The 20,339-nt window shown below is 38.2% G+C and overlaps 1 protein-coding gene across 1 annotated transcript; it reads left to right on the top strand.

Annotated features, from left to right (window-relative positions):
* Positions 1-14,073: 14,073 nt before the first annotated feature.
* On the top strand, positions 14,074-19,293 carry igfbp5a (insulin-like growth factor binding protein 5a). The gene is made up of 4 exons (XM_059570224.1): positions 14,074-14,495; positions 18,452-18,660; positions 18,791-18,910; positions 19,066-19,293. The coding sequence occupies exons 1-4, from the start codon at positions 14,174-14,176 to the stop codon at positions 19,201-19,203; spliced, it is 789 nt and encodes a 262-aa protein (XP_059426207.1). The 5' UTR covers positions 14,074-14,173; the 3' UTR covers positions 19,204-19,293.
* Positions 19,294-20,339: the final 1,046 nt, after the last annotated feature.

Genomic DNA, 20,339 nt, shown 5'->3' with positions numbered 1-20,339 from the left:
GATGATTCTTCTGCACAATCTGACTTTGCTGCAGCCTGGAATTGAACTACTGGTTTCGTCTGGTCAGAGGAGAACTGGCCCCCCAACTGAGCCTGGTTTCTCCCAAGGTTTTTTTCTCCATTCTGTCACCGATGGAGTTTCGGTTCCTTGCCGCTGTCGCCTCTGGCTTGCTTAGTTGGGGACACTTCATCTACAGCGATATCGTTGACTTGATTGCAAATAAATGCACAGACACTATTTAACTGAACAGAGATGACATAACTGAATCCAATGATGAACTGCCTTTAACTATCATTTTTGCATTATTGACACTGTTTTCCTAATGAATGTTGTTCAGTTGCTTTGACGCAATGTATTTTGTTTAAAGCGCTATATAATTAAAGGTGACATTGACATTGACATTTAGTGGCGCAGAGGGAGAGATCAGCGGTCTTTCTAAGTTCTTCTACATCTTCAGACTTAATCCCCTCTCCCTCATCGATATCTCCCAGCAGGTCAGCTTGATAAGCTTGAAGGACTGCCATAGTATGAAGGCAAGCCCCAGCCTGACCTGCTGCCACATAACCTTTGCCCACTAGCGATGATGTAACTCGAAGAGGCTTAGTGGGCAATGTCGGAGCCTTTAGAGACGATGCTGAGCCGGGCGACAGATAGCCCGCAAACGTCTGTTCAACCCGTGGCATCGCTCTATAACCTCGCTCTCCCAGCCCCATCACGTTGCCATAATATAGTGAATCTGGGCCGAAGAGGCGGGTTGAATAAGGGTGGTTTCACAATCTCGATATTTCATCGTGGAGATCGGGAAAAAATGGAAGGCTCCGACGTGGAGGTGGTTGCCTCGGCCGCAGAAAGCGTTCATCTAGTTTGCTTCTCTACGGCTCAGTTTGTTTTTCAGCAGGCCATTCAATTTTTAATTTATCTACTGCTCGCGTAACCACCTCCAAAAGCTCCTCATACTGGGGCGACAGGGGTGGCGAATCCCCAGCAACAGTCTCCACATCGACCTCCTCGGAGGAAGAGAGGTGAAGAGCTGATCCCTCACCCTGGGGGGAAGAAACCGACGAGCGTGCTTCCGAACCCAGGGTTTGGGCGCCGGATCTGGCATCTGGCAGATGAGGAAGGAGATAAGGACTGGCCGTCTCCATTCCCTCTGACAGATCCACCTGCGAACCCCACGAGTGCAGCAGCCGCTCTGCCTCGGCAGAAGTGGGGCCAGCACCGCGAGGAATGCTGGTGAAGGCTCCCTCCTCGAAGAGAGCCCTCCGGGATCGAAGCGTCCGCATTGGCAATCGCTCGCAATGCAGACAGTCGGCCCCCTCGAGAGCCGACTCAGCGTGCTTCGATCCCAGGCAAGCCACGCACAGACTGTGTGTATTCCCGCTCGTAATGTAGCGAGGGCAGGGAGGAACACACAATCTATAACGTGGCTTGGAATCGCTCTTTATATGTTTGGTCTTTTGCTTTACTTTAGGCATATTGAGCTGTTTTAGCGATCTTTTAATGGCTAAGGGACAGACAACAATAAATAGGACCAACGGGACAGACTTTTGACATGCACACACAGAGCGCTTGCTGACAGACGCGAAGCTGAAGCCAGCTGCATGGCACGTGCTTTTATAGCTACGTCACCCCGCCCGTGACGTCACGCCTTTCCGATGGACGGATTGCGCACGATATTCAGAGTCGGTCTCGTCAGGGACGTTCCCCAAAGCGCTAAACGCAGCTCGAGTTCCTGAAAAGGAACTGCCTTTTCTTTACACATGCAAAGGAAAGGTAAACAATGGGAGCGAGAGAGCTAAAAAAAACTAACTAAACTGTATTTGTAAGTGAGGAGCATGGGAAAATATCACTTATACCACAGTAACCAAAGATTCGTGGTATGCATGCATTTATCAATACGTTGTGTTACACTAGGGCATTTACATGCACACAGAAATTAAACTAACACAAACATTGTATTCAACAATCTGTTTTTTATGTAAAGTTATTTCAGTCATGATTTCTACAATTTCTACCAAGGGTGATCACAACTAACAACCACCCACTTTCACACCTATGCGAACATGGGAGCTCGAGTCAATATGCTACACAGGGGGCTCAGAAACTCTAGCGGCACTCCTGGGCATACCCATCATCTAAGATTTAATGAATAGTATAAAGTCGGGTTATATGTTTATAGAGTCACATAGTACACATAATATACATACATACATACACATAATATACATACATACGATATAAAACCAGTTGAAACAGTCAATCTATTCATTAATTAGAAGGGGTGTTGACTCACAGGGACTAGGAATTCAACCTGGGTCATATTCCAATTCCTTGTGATTTAGTCACTTTATGCTTTAGTTATTTACCTTTTAACAGTTATGGTGTCAATATCATTAAACAATGACTATGCTTGAATGTTTTTTTTTTTTTTTTACAGCTTAAGCAATACTGTCCTGACAACCCAGACATCATTGTTATATCTCCCAAAGGAACTGCAGCAGAAAGAGTTATAGAATAAGGTATCACATTAGACAGACATATCAGTTTTCTTTAAAGACCTACTTTGGGTGTTCATGTCCAGATTTAGAAGTGTATTTTGCACAGTGTGAATGTGTATTTCTCTCTCCTTCTCTATCTGTCTTTGTGTGTGGTAAGATTAATAAAAATTGCTTTAAATTGTGAGGAAAAGTAACAATAAGTGCAATATCTGATGCTTATCAGTCCAATGCTTCAAAGAGTCAGATTCTAAAATATTTCTGCAGACACCCTAATCACTCAACATTCATAATACTGCAGCCAATGAGGGAATTGTCAGGCAAAGAAATAGCTAGAACTTTTTACTTGACCCATAGACTCTGCTTTGTCTATGTCTTTCACTCACCTTCTTTCTCGTTTAATTATTATATTGTTTCTAAAAAATATTAACCTTTTATGTTCAAATTAAAATTTGAAATGTTGGAATGAATCCCACTGCCAGTACAACATGCATAGACGATATAAAACCAGTTGAAACAGTCAATCTATTCATTAATTAGCAGAGCCATGTCCTTTCGAAATAAAATGAAATATTAATGTTCATTTACATTTTTAATCATCATTCAAAAGATCCTTTGAGACCATATACAAGGTAAGTTACCAATTACATATCACTTGATTATAGTCATGCTGTCTACCTATTTCTTGCTGTCTTCTGTATCTGATTAAAGTTATCATCTTTTACTAAGACAACAGTAATAAGACTTCCTTATGGACAGTTAGATTAGCAAAGTAACAAAAAAAAAATTCTCTCTAGACTGGAGTTTTCAGTCACGCCTTCACACAAGCTCCAGCACTTCACCAAATCCACTATGATTAGATTAGCCTCGTATTTTCTAACAATATGCAGAACAGCCAAAACAGAATACAGCTCTGGGTTAGCACTGGTTCTGGTGACTGTGCAAGCTCAAGCCTCTGCAGTATCCTGGCAACAGTAATTGGTGCTTTCTGGAAATTGCTGAAAATCCTGAGGGAGGATGGCCCACCAAGCCAGAGCTGCGGCATCATCAAGGTTGATTCCTGGAATAAGGTCACCACAAAGAGAAATCCCCTATGATCCAAATAAAATTTATTTAGCATTTTATATAGAATTATATACCTCAGAGCTCCCAACATCCCTATTGCTAAAATACCACGAAAAGCTTACTCAAATCTTGCTCTGGAGGGGTTGGAGCTAAACTCTGCAGGACCGTAGCCCTCCAGTGCCAAGATTTTATGCTAGATTTAGCCTAAATCATTTCCACAAAACAAAGAGGATTCATGATTGTAAGACTCACTAAGCTTCTCAATATTCTTATGACACCAATCTGACACCTACAGATATACCAAACATTGTGTTATCTCTTGACACAGAGAAGGCATTTGACAAATACTATTGGAAATGGAAATACTATTACAATCATATGGAAAAATTCCACTTTTGTGATGATTTCTTTTCTTTTTGATCAAATACCTATATGTTGCTCAAGTGGCATCGGTGGAAACAAACAGTGTGTGCTCATTCCCTGTCCTGTTTCATCAAGGCATTCTGCAGGGTCCTTTCTCACTTTTACTTTTGCCAATGCAGTTGCTCCTTTAGTAATTTTCGCTTCGAGGTGACATTGGCTTTAAAAGTGTTACTCACTGAGGTGTTCAGTTCCTGTCATCATGAACACCCTGAACCAATTTGCTAAAATCTCTGTGTATATATAACTTTTAAAAAAGTGAGCTGCTCCCTTTGAAGTCTCTGACTGACTACCGCATGTTCCTCTCCTCTCTTCATAAAATAATTGGTAACTATGGTAACTGGGAATTCTCTTGAAAACTACAGTCCTGTATGTATTTGACTTTGTTACTTTCTATGATGTTACATTATCTGGATTGCATTCCGACAGGTATCAAGATAAAATATATGTAGAGGTTTTTAAAATTATGTAAATCTTACATAAAATAAATCGGGGTGTCAAATCTACACTTGTGTTCTGCATAAAATGGGGACATATATTTAGAAGGTTATTGTATTTATTGTAGAAATATGTGTATGTACTAGTAATCATATAAAACATTTTTTGAGATGTACCTGTACTTCAAAACTTAACAATTCAATTCATTTGTATCACAATATGATTTCTGACCTTAACAAAAGGAGAAATAAAGTCTTTGTTTAGCAAAAATGCTTTATAAAGCAAAATAGTATCTCTGCCTTTTTGTAAAATGACTGCTACCATTTAAACAAAAACCAAACAACGTATGGATTGCAAACTTCTCATGGTTTGCAGAAAAACTGTTTGATAAAGCAAAATAGTCAACAAGTTGTATCTAAAAGCATATTATTTGGCTTATTTTGGTAGCTCTTAATTTGAAAAGCCAACTTGAAATTGAAAGGACAAACACAGTACTTAATATATATATATATATATATATATATATATATATATATATATATATATATATATATATATATATATTCTATGGTTAAATGGATAGTCCATCCAAAAATACATGAGTGATGCCATTGATGTACAGCAGGCGTGTGCTGCACCTTGTTTACAAGCAGATCTATGCGTTGTGGAACTCAGAAGAGAATAATTGTTAAAAAAAAAACTTATTTTTGTTTTCTTTGCCACAAAAACACAAAACTTTTCTCGTAACTTTGTAAAGTTGTGGTTGAACCACTGACGTCACATGGACTATTTTAACGATGTCCTTTGCTAAGGCCACTTTCAATAGTGAGAACCAGCGTTGGTCTGTGATGCAGGATCCATGGGATGTCACCTTCATTACAGAGAACATCTGCTTGCACAAATACGATCTTCCGAACACAGACTTGTTGCAAGCAGTGTGAAGGCATAGTTGTGGCATTCAGTAAGTAAATCTCAGCTGACTCAACTGACTGTGTTGCTTTGTTTCAAAATCAACAAATGTCCTGCTTAATTTTACTTTCACAGTGTCCATTTTGTTGGCATGCACTTCAGTCACGAATGGAATTATGACTGTATTACTGACTGTCAAATGGGAAAGTGAGAAAGGTTGTCCTGGCATATCTGGCTCTACCAAAGTCTTGCATTTCAGTGATAAGTTGCTTTAACACATTGCAGGTACACCATCTGTTGTCAGCCCAACAGGCTTATTCCATTGCAATTCTGTGTTGTTGATGCACTGCTCCCTTTCGGAGCAGTCCTGAACAGAAGTTTTCCTGTGAATCGCTCTTAAATCCAAAAGATGAAAGTGACAGAAAACTCAGCGTCTACTCCTCAAGTGAATAGAGCATTGGGCAGTATGCATCCTGTCTGCACTCACATTTACAGCCAATGAATTTGCAACAAAGTCATTCGTTTTTTATTTTATCTGGATCTGTTGATTGGAGGCCAGCTTATCAACATGACTAGCCAATGTGTTTTAGGAAATGCTGATGATAGCAAAGACTTCTTTTTTTTTTTTGTCTAGGCACACAGCACCACATACGTTTTCAATACAATTTTTAATAAACTCTCCATCTGTAAAAGGATTGCATGCTCTGGATATCCCCTCTGCCTTCAGCTCCCTTACTCTGACTGTTCATACGAGTACAGTCTTTATTTTTTATTTTATTTTATTTTTTTGATGGGATTTCATCCCTGTATCCAAGTGTTTAAATTTATGTTGCAGCCATCCCTGGACTCACCTTTCACCTAATCTTCTTATATATATATATATATATATATATATATATATATATATATATATATATATATATATATATATACTGACACTACTATTACTATTACTACTAGAAAAAATAATAGGAAAAATCAAGCAGATACATAAAGATTGTGCTAGTTCCACGAAGTATCCACTGGTGCCAGCCAGGAAACAGTTGAGCACTTAATTTGATTGCTAAACTGTTCCAAATTGAGCATCTCATGGGTTCCTATTTATGTTAACATTTGATGCATTTGGCAGACACTTTTAGCCATGCTATATATTTTAGCAGTACGCATTCCCTAGGAATTTAACCCATTACCTTGACGCTGCTAGCCATGCTTTCAGTGACCTACGGGAATGCCTTTAGCATTGACATGACTAATGAGCACACTATAACCCATGTCCCGGGATAATATGAAATCATTCATCTAAATCATCTGTGTATACATTAGTTTATGGGAGCAATTATAACTTGTGTTTTAGCTGAAGTTCACGAGTTCACACTTACATATAATTAGCTGAAGTATTATAATGCATATTTGGCGTGCTGTCCGAGGAAGGGGCTCCGAGCTCGGGAATGGACCGAACCTAGAGTACCCCCCCCCGTATAATATAAAAGTGTAAAATGAACTCTAGTTGAGGAGATGGGGTGGAGGGGGGATGCTGATAAACCGTCAATGGAGACAGGTAGGCTAATTCAGCTGTATTTATACCCTAAGGTTGATTATCTTAAGTGGCTCCACTTGTGCTAATTAGTCTAAGTATCTGACGTGCTCCTCCCGAACCTTGTTATGAAACTACATTTATGTTAATAATCTAGTCAAATTTCTAGCACATACCTTTCAATCTTCTTATAAATCAAAATGACATTAGTTATAGACATTCACTGAACTGCCAAAATAAGAGAAATAGTTTATTTGTGAACCAATGTTACCGTTATTTCTTTGTTATAGCCATTAGTGCCGCAAAATAGCCCTGTTATCCAGGATACAGCTGTCCTGCAGGTTTGCTCCTGGATAGATCTCTTTGTTTTAAAGAAAAGCTAGCTAAGGGCCAATGTGACCTCTTGAAATACATGTGGCATGATCTGAATTAAAGGTTATAAAGTTCCTTGTTTAAACATCAGGGTGTTGATGTGGTTGTCCAGTGACCTCAGCCGTGACACACTTCTGTCCAGATACTTGTCTCATGCATATGACAGGAGAAACTTGAGGATATTAGGAGCAAAGGTCAACAGCTTCAACAGTTAAAAGCTACAAAGGTCATTAGTTCTGCACTTTCCAATACTGTTCTTGTCAGTATGTCACTTATAGACATTGCAAAGAACCTGATTACTTGCTCAAAATCTTAATTATCTTTACTTTAGTGCTGAACTTTGAGTTTATATAAATGGATTACTATTTGCACAATGTAAGGATTCATTAAAAAGTCTGTTAGTTTGATAATATGCATAAGCATTGTGTTCTTTCTCAGTTTTGCACTTGCTTTGCAGACAGTCCAGACTCAATGCCCAAAACATGGGTCTCTACCATGATTTTACAGATGCAAAAAACAATTTAGTAGCTGTTCAAATCCCCCTTCTCACCTATGGGGCTCGACCCCTCATGTATGACCTTGTGATTTTTTTTTAATTATCATTATTTTTTTTTATTTCATACCAAATTCATTATCCTCACACTGCCAATATGTGTTTTTATCAAGCTGGACTCAATGAACTATAAAAATAAAGGATGCCCATCGATGGTCCCATATTAATTTGAAGGAAGGATCTGCCTCTAAAATAATTGGATCTTTTGCACAGTGGGTAAGGTTGAGGAAGATCTTGACATACTTGAGCCCACTCGAGCCCTGGATGTCCTACCAGAGTCCGCTCCCACTTTTGAATTTTTTCATATTGAGATTCACACAGAACATCTGGGAAACAAGACGTTGGATCAGTAGCTGATACTATGGGGAAAGCTCTTTCTCCTGAAATACTGAAGCCATACTGAATGGCACTAATGTCCTACATTGGCCAATAATGTTCAAGCCCACAAAGGCTGTGCTATATATAGCAGCACTGAGCTTCATTGCCTCAGAAACTTTCAACTGAAAAGAGCAGTGCTCTACAGACTCTGAGCTGAAAGTACCATGGCAAACTATGCAATTTCTCATTACCTCCTCTCAGGGAACCAAGAATGCACCGGCATTCTCAGGTTAAGCACACACAGCTGCTGTACCGGTAGATGCACTGGCATCCTCAGGCCACACAGCTGCTGAAAGTTGACTTTGCTAATTCACCTAGCCTATATGGAGGTGACGTTGCATGATAGGAGGGTGGAGACAGCCCAGCAACCTTATTATAGCAATTCTTGGTAGCGGTCTAGTGGACCAAGTAAAACACATGCGTATGCAACTTGGCAGTTGGCACTTGTATAAAAGACAAAATGGATATGTTCATACTGCAGGCAAATCTGGCCCAAAACTTTTTTCTCTTTATTTTTTGCTCATGTGACTCAGATCTGTTTTTGTCATGAAAGTGTGAACAGCACAAACCACATGGAATCTGATCTTTTCAATTCTGATTTGTGTCACTTCCATATGTGGCACTAAATCAGATGTTTTCACTCTAGATTGACATTCGTCATAATTGTGCCCTGCCGGGAGAAACTTCAGAGATTTTACATATCCAAAATTATCAAGACAGTTGCAAAACGTAATCAGTTGAAGTCTGATGTGTCAGAAGAATTCATAAGTATATCAGTGACAACACTATACACAAGCAAAGCATGAGGGCTCGTATCATAAAAGTTTAAAAACTCTGCTGTCCTTTGTCACATCCTTGTCTTTATTTTTCATATTGCCAGCACATAATTTTGCTTGCTTCTGCAGCAGATCACACTATAAATAAACACAAAATCACTTATTGTATGTCCTCCGTGTTTACCTCCGTGTGACAAGTGTTTCCAAATCCAAAGTTTTCTCGAGGAATCTGGCTACTTTTTCCACTGTTACCGATGGTTGTTTTTCAAATTCGTGGATTGACGTGACCCCACTAACGCAATATTTACCCCACAGAACATGGCTGGGCTAGTTTTGAGAAGCAATTGGATGGATTTTGTTGAGAAAACCTGGAAACCCTGTTTGTATCATTCTTTTGCGCATGCGGGTCAGTTCAGTATTATGATCTGTTCACATTGTAAATCTGATATTGGCCACATTTAAAACAACAATGTCAACAGCTATACTAGAAAATCGGATCTAAGAAAAAATTGAAATTGAGCACTACGGCTCGCAGTGTAACTGTAGCCAATGACTGGCATGGGGCAATTTACCAGGCTATTGTGCCACGTTTCACACGAACTGGTGAATGCTAAGCAAATGTCAGAAACCTTCTGTGATGAGAGGCTGAACATGAAAACATGTTTTAGGTCCACTGACATAATCCAGTCCCTCAGCTTCATCATGTGTGAGAGTCTATTACAGGTCTGTTATGCACCTTGAAAGTGCATAATTCAGCAGTCACAGATTCAAGATGCACAACTTGAAAACCAAATCAAAAGGGGATTCGTGGTTGATGATTGAGGAGAGCCACCATGATCTAAGAACTAAGAACATCCACCTTTAAATCAGCACTCCAAGCTTGTTGGTCTTATATGAACCTTTGGTTCTACTGCAAAATTTTTGATTCCCTGGCTTCACCGAGGAGTTCTAGACTGAAAATAACTGAAACTGAAAATAGCACAACAGCCAATTCACAGATGACTGGGCTACAAACAAAACAAAATCAACATAAAATCCAGGCCTGTTCCTCTCTTATCCTTCAATATAGTTACTCTTCGTTTTATCCTTCCAGAGCTCCTCTGTGGGACTTGAGATCGGTGAGTGGTGAAGGTGTTGCTCATTATCACTAACTCCACCGTCCTCGCTCCATTCCCACGGCTCTTGGCCCCACCCCACTCATCATACTGTGCCTTGGCCCTTCATCTATTTGGCTCTACCATGGATTCCCCCTTTCTTTGGCTCCATTATAGTCCTCAGTTCCCCTTGATCCACCTTGGTCCTCTGTTCCTGCAACATTGCTCTGGTATTTTATCCCACCAGCTTTGTCTCCACCCATGTCAAATTAATCCTTTGTTCATAATACCCTCTGTTTTAATTCATTATTGGTGGTTCCTATCTTAACTCATTTTGTTTATTTCCAATGGTATTGTTTTTATTTGTGTAATTCAGGCTATAAGCACTGAAGAAAGAAGCTCTTTTGCATTGCCCCCCACCATTTTACATGGTTAAACATTGTCAGTCTCCAACGAATGATCTTGAATCAAGTAGGCTATTGAATCCCTATTTTAGGACATTTAAGAGGTAGAGCAAAAAAAAAAAAAAAAAAACATACACTCAAAAAAAGTTCACTCAGTACTCATCCCTCATACAGTATATTAAATGTTTGTCCATATTATGCTAATTTGTGAAATATATATATATATATATATATATATATATATATATATATATATATACTGGGCAGATTAAAGTGTTATTAGCGTGTTAACGCATTAATTGATTAATGTCTATAATTATTTAATATAATAAGAATTTTTTATTATTATAAAAGTCCTTTGCTCACTGGCTCTAAATACACATACAGACAAATCATGGGTCACAGAAGGGGATGCTCCCAATCAAATTATTTAGGCTAAGCATCGTCATTCACAAACCACTATACACTGTTATTTTTAACAGAAAAGAATGCAACAAGCTTGTAATCACGACTTCATAAATTGGACATAGAAGGTTTCCGATAGCACGTGAAGACAGCAGAGAAGCGCTTGCTCAGCACAGTAGAGTGCATTGTTTTGTTAACTTTGTAGTTTATTATTTTGAGTCGTATGGGATGTGGTAACACACAGCCCTCTCACAATATATTTCTTTATACATCTATCTCTTTTGCCGCTCAAAAATATTCACACAATCATGCAGCATGTATAGAAGATCTGCACTCCGGCCTGGTTAGCGCTTACACTCACTGATCTACAGGTGCATCTCAATAAATTAGAATGTCGTGGAAAAGTTCATTTCAGTAATTCAACTCAAATTGTGAAACTCATTTATTAAATAAATTCAATGCACACAGACTGAAGTAGTTTAAGTTGATTATGATGATTATTTATATTATATTTTTAATTATAATTAATTTTGGCTCACATTTAACAAAAAACTCAACAACTTAGAATACTTCATAAGACCACAAAAAAAAAAATAAAAAAAAATAATAATAATTAAGTGAATTGTTGGCCTTCTATAAAGTATGTTAATTTACTGTACATATACTCAATACTTGGTAGGGGCTCCTTTTGCTTTAATTACTGCCTAAATTCGGCATGGCAGGGAGGTGATCAGTTTGTGCTACTGCTGAGGCGGTATGGTAGCCCAGGTTTCTTCAGCAGTGGCCTTCAGCTCATCTGCATCTGCATTTTGGCAGTGTGGGTAGGTGCCAAATCCAGCTGGAAAATGAAATAAGCATCTTCAAAAAGCTGGTCAGCAGAAGGAAGCACGAAGAGCTCCAAAATGTCTTGGTAAACGGGTGCAGTGACTTTGGTTTTCAAAAAACACAATGGACAAACACCACCAGGTGACATTGCACCCCAAATCATCACAGACTGTGGAAACTTTAAACTGGACTTCAAGCAACTTGGGCTATGAGCTTCTCCACCCTTCCTCCAGACTCTAGGACCTTGGTTTCCAAATAAAATACCAAACTTGCTCTCACCTGAAAAGAGGACTTTGGACCATTGGACAGCAGTCCAGTTCTTCTTCTCCTTAGCCCAGGTAAGACGCCTCCGATGTTGTCTGTGGTTCAGGAGTGGCTTAAAAAGAGGAATACAACAACTGTAGCCAAATTCCTTGACACGTCTGTATGCCTTGACCCCAGCCTCAGTCCATTCCTTGTGAAGTTCCCTCAAATTCTTGAATCAATTTTACTTGACAATCCTCATGAGGCTGTAGTTCTCTCGGTTGGTTGTGCATCTTTTTCTTCCACACTTTTTCCTTTCACTCAACTTTCTGTTAACATGCTTGGATACAGCACTCCGTGAACAGCCAGCTTCTTTGGCAATGAATACCTTCCTTGTAAAGAGTGTCAATGATTGTCTTCTGGACAACTGTCAGATCAGCAGTCTTCCCCATGATTGTGTAGCCTAGTGATCTGAACTGAGAGACCATTTTGAAGGCTCAGGAAACCTTTTCGGGTGTTTTAAGTTGATTAGCCGATTGGCATGTCACAATATTCTAATTTGTTGAGATTGGTGGGTTTTTGTTAAATGTGAGCCAAAATCATTGCAATTCAAAGAACCAAAGACATAAACTACTGCAGTCTGTGTGCATTGAATATATTTAATACACAAGTTTCACAATTTGAGTTGAATTACTAAAATAAATGAACTTTTCCACGACATTCTAATTTATTGAGATGCACCTGTATATATAACTGAACCTCGCTCTGGCCCACCTCTTCCAACCAAGCCAGGGACTACTAAACGGAATGATCACACTAGTCAAACGAACCAGGCTTTGTGGGTCAAATGCGTTCCGGCATGGTTAAGATTGCATAGTGTGCACACACCCTAATTATTCTCCCGCATCCCACACACACACACACGAGTCTCTACCCGCACATCAAGTGTTGTCTCCTCTGCTGCATTGGGTCCTGAGATTGTGCAGGTCTCTAATAGTTCAATAGTTCTCACTAATAGGTCTCACTTTTGTTCATATAGCAGAACTTTTAATTGAAAAAGTGCACAATACACTACTTTTGAATGCATTATTTGTTTTCTGCATAACAATATGATTAATTGAATTTAATTTTTGCCTAGCAATATATATATATATATATATATATATAGAGAGAGAGAGAGAGAGAGAGAGAAAGATAGATAGATAGATAGATAGATAGATAGATAGATAGGTAGATAGATAGATAGATAGATAGATAGATAGATAGATAGATAGATAGATAGATAGATAGATAGATAGATAGATAGATAGATAGATTGATTGATTATTATACATTAATCGATTTGTTAGCATGTAAGCTAATATTAATAGTTTAATTTGGTAATGTTAACCATAATACGTAATACAAATACTTAATACTTAAATTTAATCTAATAATCAGATAGTCTAATCTAATAATTAATCGGACTTAATCTTATAGGCCAATTAAACTTAAATTTGCTGACAGTACAGCCTTAATCGGAGAAGAAAGGCGCATATTGTGCTCGAATCAAGTGTTTTCAATATTTCTACATATGAAGGCAAAAGAAATCGATTCATTTGAATATTTATTCGTTTCTAGTTATTTTCAAAATATTAAAAAAGAGCGTAGGCTACACGCACCCAAAAAAGACGTTCGTTAGCTTTGAACAGAAATCATATATAGACTTTGAATTTATGTAAATTTTATTTAGTCATTATTGTAATTTAAATAATTATTATTTATCTGCTTATCTCATAGTTTTGTTGCTAGCTTTTCGCTTAATCTTAACCTCGAAAGCTACTATGCTCAGCATCGCTCGGGGATCCGCCCAAGAACCAGTAGCCTACCTTTAAACGAAGTGCAGTGCGCCTCCCTTCACCGCGTTTAATACGAGCAGAGCTTCATACTGACAGTAGCTCTCGAGGGTGCTCCAATAGAACCGGTACATATTGATTTCTTTTTTAATATAGGGATGAAGGTATAGCTTACACGAATTTCTTAGGTCTGTGCTCTTCCCCCTTTTCATTTCAGGGCATTGCCTTTTAATTTATAGATCTCAGGTGTTTTGCAGCATTGGATTATTCTACCAAGTGGTGAGAGGATTGATAATTGATATTTTTAAACACCGACACACTTTCTTCATTTAACCGGACGCTACGTCTTAGTTCTCGGACATCTCAAACGAAAGAAAGCGTCGGTTCTACTAATTCAAGGCTGGTGGAATAGGTTCTCTACAGTACAATGCTGCTAAGTTTGTGTACTCTGATGACATTTGTATGGGGACTACCCGGATTTTCTGCCTCGTACGTGCCCTGTGAGCCGTGCGATCAGAAGGCTATGTCAATGTGTCCTCCGGTAAGGCTTGGGTGTCAAGTGGTGAAGGAGCCCGGCTGCGGATGCTGCTTGACCTGCGCACTGACCGAGGGGCAGGCGTGTGGAGTCTACACGGGCACTTGTGGACAGGGACTGCGTTGCTTGCCTCGGAATGGGGAGGAAAAGCCACTGCACGCTCTGCTTTACGGCAAAGGAGTTTGCATGAACGAGAAACTATACAAACCCAGAGGTAATTTTTATTGACATGCAATATGTCAATTGTATGCAAAAATAAATAAATAACTTACAAAAATAAAAATAAAATAAAAAAATGAATATAGGAGAACTATCTATCTATCTATCTATCTATCTATCTATCTATCTATCTATCTATCTATCTATCTATCTATCTATCTATCTATCTATCTATCTATCTATCTATCCTGTATTATCTAGGTCAGGCCATAGCAGAAAATCTTGTAGGTTTTATTTTATCTGGATGAGTTTTTACATTTATTGAATACAGAATTGGTATTCAAATCAAATTATTTTCCAGCAACTCCCCACCCACACACCAGCAGATCTATCTGTCTGTCATTCTCTTTATATCAAACTCTTTTACCGGCTTTAGCCTCCACTGCCTTTCTTTTCAGCTCCATAAAAATCAGCGATTAGCTCAACTGTCAGCACTCTTAAAACTGTGATTATGCGATCTCATCACATTTACTGAAAACAGCTGCTGCAGCTATATCACTCTGAATCTTCATCATCTTGCAAGTCGTTAAAAATTTAGACAAGAATGGGAGGCTTGAGAATGGTTCTGACAGAGAGTGAGCTGAAAAAATGAGGCAGCATTCTGAATATAATAAATACAATTTTAAAAATCTAATATATACACACTCGCACACACACACACACACACACACATAAATTGCGGTTGCAATTTAACTAAATTGACTTAACAAATTAATAAAACATTTTCACATACTATATTAATAAATTTTGAAAATAATTTCTAAATACGTGGCCACAATAACTTTTTTCCCCTGCATGTCATTTGCGAGGTTCTGTATCAAACATTTTGTGTAAATACACTCATTTAGTGCCACCTTTGTACTATAACAATGAGATTTTAGTAATAAAAGGTATGTTAACAGTACTCTGTGTAACAGAAGACATTTAGAAGACAAATCAGGGAGAGAGAATGAGCACACCACCTCTCCCAGGACTGCACAGATCTCAGATTAGCATGCATTCCCAGAACAGTACCCCCAGATTAGGAGACTTGGAAGTGCACTTGTCACATTGCTAAAATAAAATGTAATATCCCTCAAATAAAAGATCAATAGATTAGGAAAGAAGCAGAAGCACGATGTTGATTTATTCAATTATTTCCAAACTTTGCTGATGTCTTTCTCTGATTTGTCAGTGATGTCATCGCAAATGGCTTGAGAGATTTGCTCATCCATTGTGACCCTGGCTGCTTAGCATTTCCACAGAAAACACATAAGGGACAAGGAAGAGGTCAAGCCCTTGAATCTGATTACTCACTGTACAGCTGGGCAAATGCAGTGACGTGTGAGAGAGAGAGGAAGAGGATATAGACTTGGCAAATTGAAGAAAGCATCTGCCATCTCTGCTTACAATTAAAAGAATAGAGCCGATGGTTGAGTTTAAACTATTGACCGCTTTTGTCAGGCTTGATTTGATTCTATGAAGTTAAAATGTAACTTCCAAAACTTCCATTATAGATTTTTACAGACTGTGTATTCAGAAATACCTACCTTTTATGTTTTCCAATTTGGATAACTTTTCTGTAGTTTCTGAGTTATCTTCGCTAATAAAGTTTGAAGATGACATCTTGAGAAAACCAACAGCTTAAAAAATACCAGAAATCTGTTGATCTCTCTCTTCTCAAGAGTATTGGCTCACTCTCAGATGCTAAACATTAGTCTTGCTAAGTCTTCTTTACAATCAGTATTCCAATAATCTGAGCAGCAACATTCTCAGTGTGTGCTGGAAGATAAAAGTCTTTCTTGTGGATAGTTAATGGCAAAGTGACTATAATCAACTTGAAGCATACCAGTCCGTTGTGGCCTTAAATTGATGGTCTTGATTGTTTTGTGATTTACATACAGGCGTCTTGACAGTGCAAACAACCCTGGTGTATTTGTTACATGGATCTCAGTTATACCATTGCATTCGACAGTGTTGGGGAGTAACTAGTTACATGTAACGGCGTTACGTAATTTAATTACAAAATAAATGTAACAGTAATCAGTTACAGTTACTAAGAAAAAATGAGTAATTAAATTACAGTTACTTATGAAAATTGTAACGATTACAAAGAGGATTACATTTGAATATTTACACACATCCACATACAGCTTATTTCTTTCCCAAATTGCACTAAGACATATGGCCCATAATCTCCGAGACGGGAAAACACATTCGTAGAATCCAGTCATAAAAATGGAATTCAGCCTATAACGCGGACGCAATATGCAACATTTTGGACGAATAAATCAAAAGTAGGTCAGTACACTTGAATCAAAACCCGATATGGACTGATGTCTGTGAATATTAAGCCGCAAAAAGACTGAATATGACTCCTGCACGTTCTGCGTGTCAGTGGAAATCAGGCGCTGACTGGACATCGGGAGAACCGGGACTATTCCCGGTGGCCTGGCAGACGATTTGGCCTTCTACTTTAATATTGTTATTGTATAATTGCAGGCCGAATATACTAAAGCGATTATTTCCGAATCCGCCATTCGATAATTAAATCTCTAATAAATCATGAACCGGTTAGTCGTGACTGGCAATGGTTGGGCTCGCGCGCTCTCCCCGAACTGTTTGGATCAGACTCCGAGTAATCAATGCGAGAGAGAGAGACCGGAGTGAACTGTGTAAGCGCACAGCTGGAGCAGAGAAGCGACACTTCTGTTCAGGGTTTCAGGTGCAGGTCAGTTTCATCTGTAAATATGCTAATGTAGTTTTGTCTTTGTTTACTTAGTCAAGCAGCAGCAGCACATTGCTCGCAAACACTCAAAATACTGTATAAACGACGTCATTATTATCTTTTGTAATGTTACAGTAGTAAGTTAGCAGACAAATCATCATATTTTAACATAGGTTTAGGGGGAGCTAGTGGATACAAAAACACAACCCTTAGGAAAATTAATATAGCCTATGGTATGGCACTAACCGTGGTTTAACTATGTAATTTGTAGTAAAAATAAATACAAGTGGTAATTCATTTGCCAAAAAAAACAAAATTGCACTTACAAAACATGGTAAAAGTCAAATAAAAATCTTCAGTATTTAAGTCATGAGAGAGATGGGTGGATAATGGAAGTGAAGGTGCAGTTCAGGAGAGAACTCTTAATTACGTTGCATGTCCCCAACCTAAGGAGTTAAATCTTTTTCATGTCAGGTCCAAAAAAAAATAGGGTTGTCCTTGTTTCAGAATGGGTTGTGGGTGTATGAGTGTGAGATTTCCCAGCCTATTTTTTTTCCCAGTCCGCCCCTCATGGAAATTAATCTCTAGGACAGTCACTTCATGAGCATTTTTTACTTATTTTGAGAAACTATCATCATATCATATACAAAGAGACAGCAGTGTTTCAGAAAGACACCAATGTTTCAGGAGTTTAGTACACAAAATAGGACACATGCTTATTAGATAACCGTATTTGAGTTGATGTATATGCTTTTATTTTTTTATTAACTATTTTTTCCCAAACCATTGTTAAATGCAGTTAGATGCCTGTAGTTATGCAAAGATTTGGTTTCAAAAACAGTATCTATAAACTATTTCTTTTGATTTTAAATCTGCTTTGAACTTCAGATCAATCTCTAAGTAAAAGGCAGTACTAAAGTCTGATTGTGTGGTGGATGTGTTCAAAATCATCATCATCTTAATTCAGGTGATGAAGGATGGTGAAAGTCTGATAGTATTGAGCTCTAAACCTGCATGGTGTAAAATGGTTGAAGATGATTAACAGTTGCAAATTAACATTCATTTGAAATTTATAAAAGTAATCAAAATGTACTCAAAAGTAATTAGTTACATTACTTTATTAAAGTAATTAAAAAAGTTACACTACTATTACATTTTAAATAGGGTAACTTGTAATCTGTAACCTATTACATTTCCAAAGTAACCTTCCCAACACTGGCATTCGACTATTGTACTCTTCTCAGATCACGAGTCACATGAAGACACCCACGTTACAGAGGTAACAGAGGATCTTCTTCCCCTGGCCAAAGTTCCATTATTCCAACGAGACCACATTAACAGCAAGAAGGCTCTGGCCATGCGAAAGGATCAGAAGAGACAGGAGGCTAAACTCAGGATTAGGGGCAATTCTGAATACCCGCTCTTCAGAAAAGTCAAACATCAGTCTGACATTGTAAGTTTGTTCATCAACATTCATCTGATGTTAGTGAAAAAATTATTTCATGCTGTATCCGTTATTTTAATGTTTATATTAATAAACCTTTTCCAGACTGTTCTGTTAATGGTATGTCTGCTAACTGCAGGGTCCATGCCGAAGCAAGCTGGATGGAATTATCCAGAGAATGAAGGACAACTCAAGAATCATGGCTCTTTCATTGTACCTGCCTAACTGTGATAAGAAAGGCTTTTTCAAGCGCAAACAGGTTAGTTCTGCACTTCAGCATGTTTATAGATGTCAGCTACAGGCAAGCTTAGTAGTCGGAAAGTTTTCTTTTCTATAAACACAAGCTATTGGCTGAGGGCAGGGTCAAGTTACATTGCTTACTTTGTGATGTCCATTTTTGGTTTTATGTCACAGTGTAAACCCTCCAGGGGGCGCAAGCGAGGCATCTGCTGGTGTGTAAACAAGCATGGAATTCAGATGCCGGGCACTGACTTTAATGGAGGCAACATCCAATGCAAAGATCTTGAAAGCAACAGCAACAACAACGAATGAGACTACTCAAATTTGGGCGCGTAACAATTTCATTGTACACTCACTTTCATCTACCATATCATGTGATTTGCCAATCATTTCTAATCGTAATCTTAAGAAGTCTGACCTTTATTTGTGGAAAATCCATATTATATATAAAAAATCTCTTTTAAAGCTAAGCAAATGATATGATCAATACAAGCAACAGTTACTGAATCCTGCAATTGATTTTTTCACATGTCACTTAGGTTGGTGGGATATATCAAGTATCATTTGGGAAATATACAAGAGTCATGCATTAGTTTCCACTATATCTTATCATGGACATCTTATAAGGTTTTATGAGATTAAAGGAACAGTTTACCAAAGAAAAAAAAAATGCAATTCTGTCATTATTTACCCACCCATCCATTTTTTTTTCCTATATGACACTCCTTCTTCTGTGGAACACAAAATAAGATTTACAACAGTTTTGTCAATATAATTTAAGTGAGTTTGGTCTAAAACATTGGCTCTTTTGTGTATTCTTTTGTCTTCCACAAAAAAAAAAAAATGCATACCATTTTGGAATGACATGGTGAGTGAATGATGGCAGAATTAGCATTTTGGGTGACCTGTCCTCATTTATTAATATAACTGTTTCATATGACTTTGCTTTTGTCCATTGCAGGTGTTTTGTACCACCATTTCCAAAGGTTTCAGCACATTAGCTTACTGTCTTGGCGCATTGTTTTGCCAGCCTGAATGATATAAGGAAATGTATATTCTATATATATATAACCACTGTTTAAGTGCACTGTAAAAACAAACAAACAAAAGCCCTATGATAAAAAGCATAGCACAACCTCTCAATAAGCTTAGACACATATATTAGCATGCAGTTTATATAAATCACTACTGAATAAGAAAGACTCAACATTTGAATGCACAATGGTGAAAAACAACCAGCCACTCTTCTATTTTTTCAGGGTCCTTGGGTTCTTATGGAAATCTCAGTGCCTTTTTCTACTCAAATATTTGAATACTGATTTACATCAGAGGCATCAAAGGGGCCAACGAAAGGAAAACACAAACACTCAAAATGCTGACCTTTAGTTTGCAGGAGTGTAGACTCAAAAAAGCAAATTCAGTGTTCCTAAAAGTAGGCAAATTGAGAT

Source organism: Carassius carassius, chromosome 17 (genome assembly GCF_963082965.1).
Source record: "Carassius carassius chromosome 17, fCarCar2.1, whole genome shotgun sequence".
Classification (NCBI taxonomy): Eukaryota; Metazoa; Chordata; class Actinopteri; order Cypriniformes; family Cyprinidae; genus Carassius; species Carassius carassius.
The sequence above is the reverse complement of the archived record's forward strand: the minus strand, read 5'-3'. Positions and strand labels throughout refer to the sequence as shown.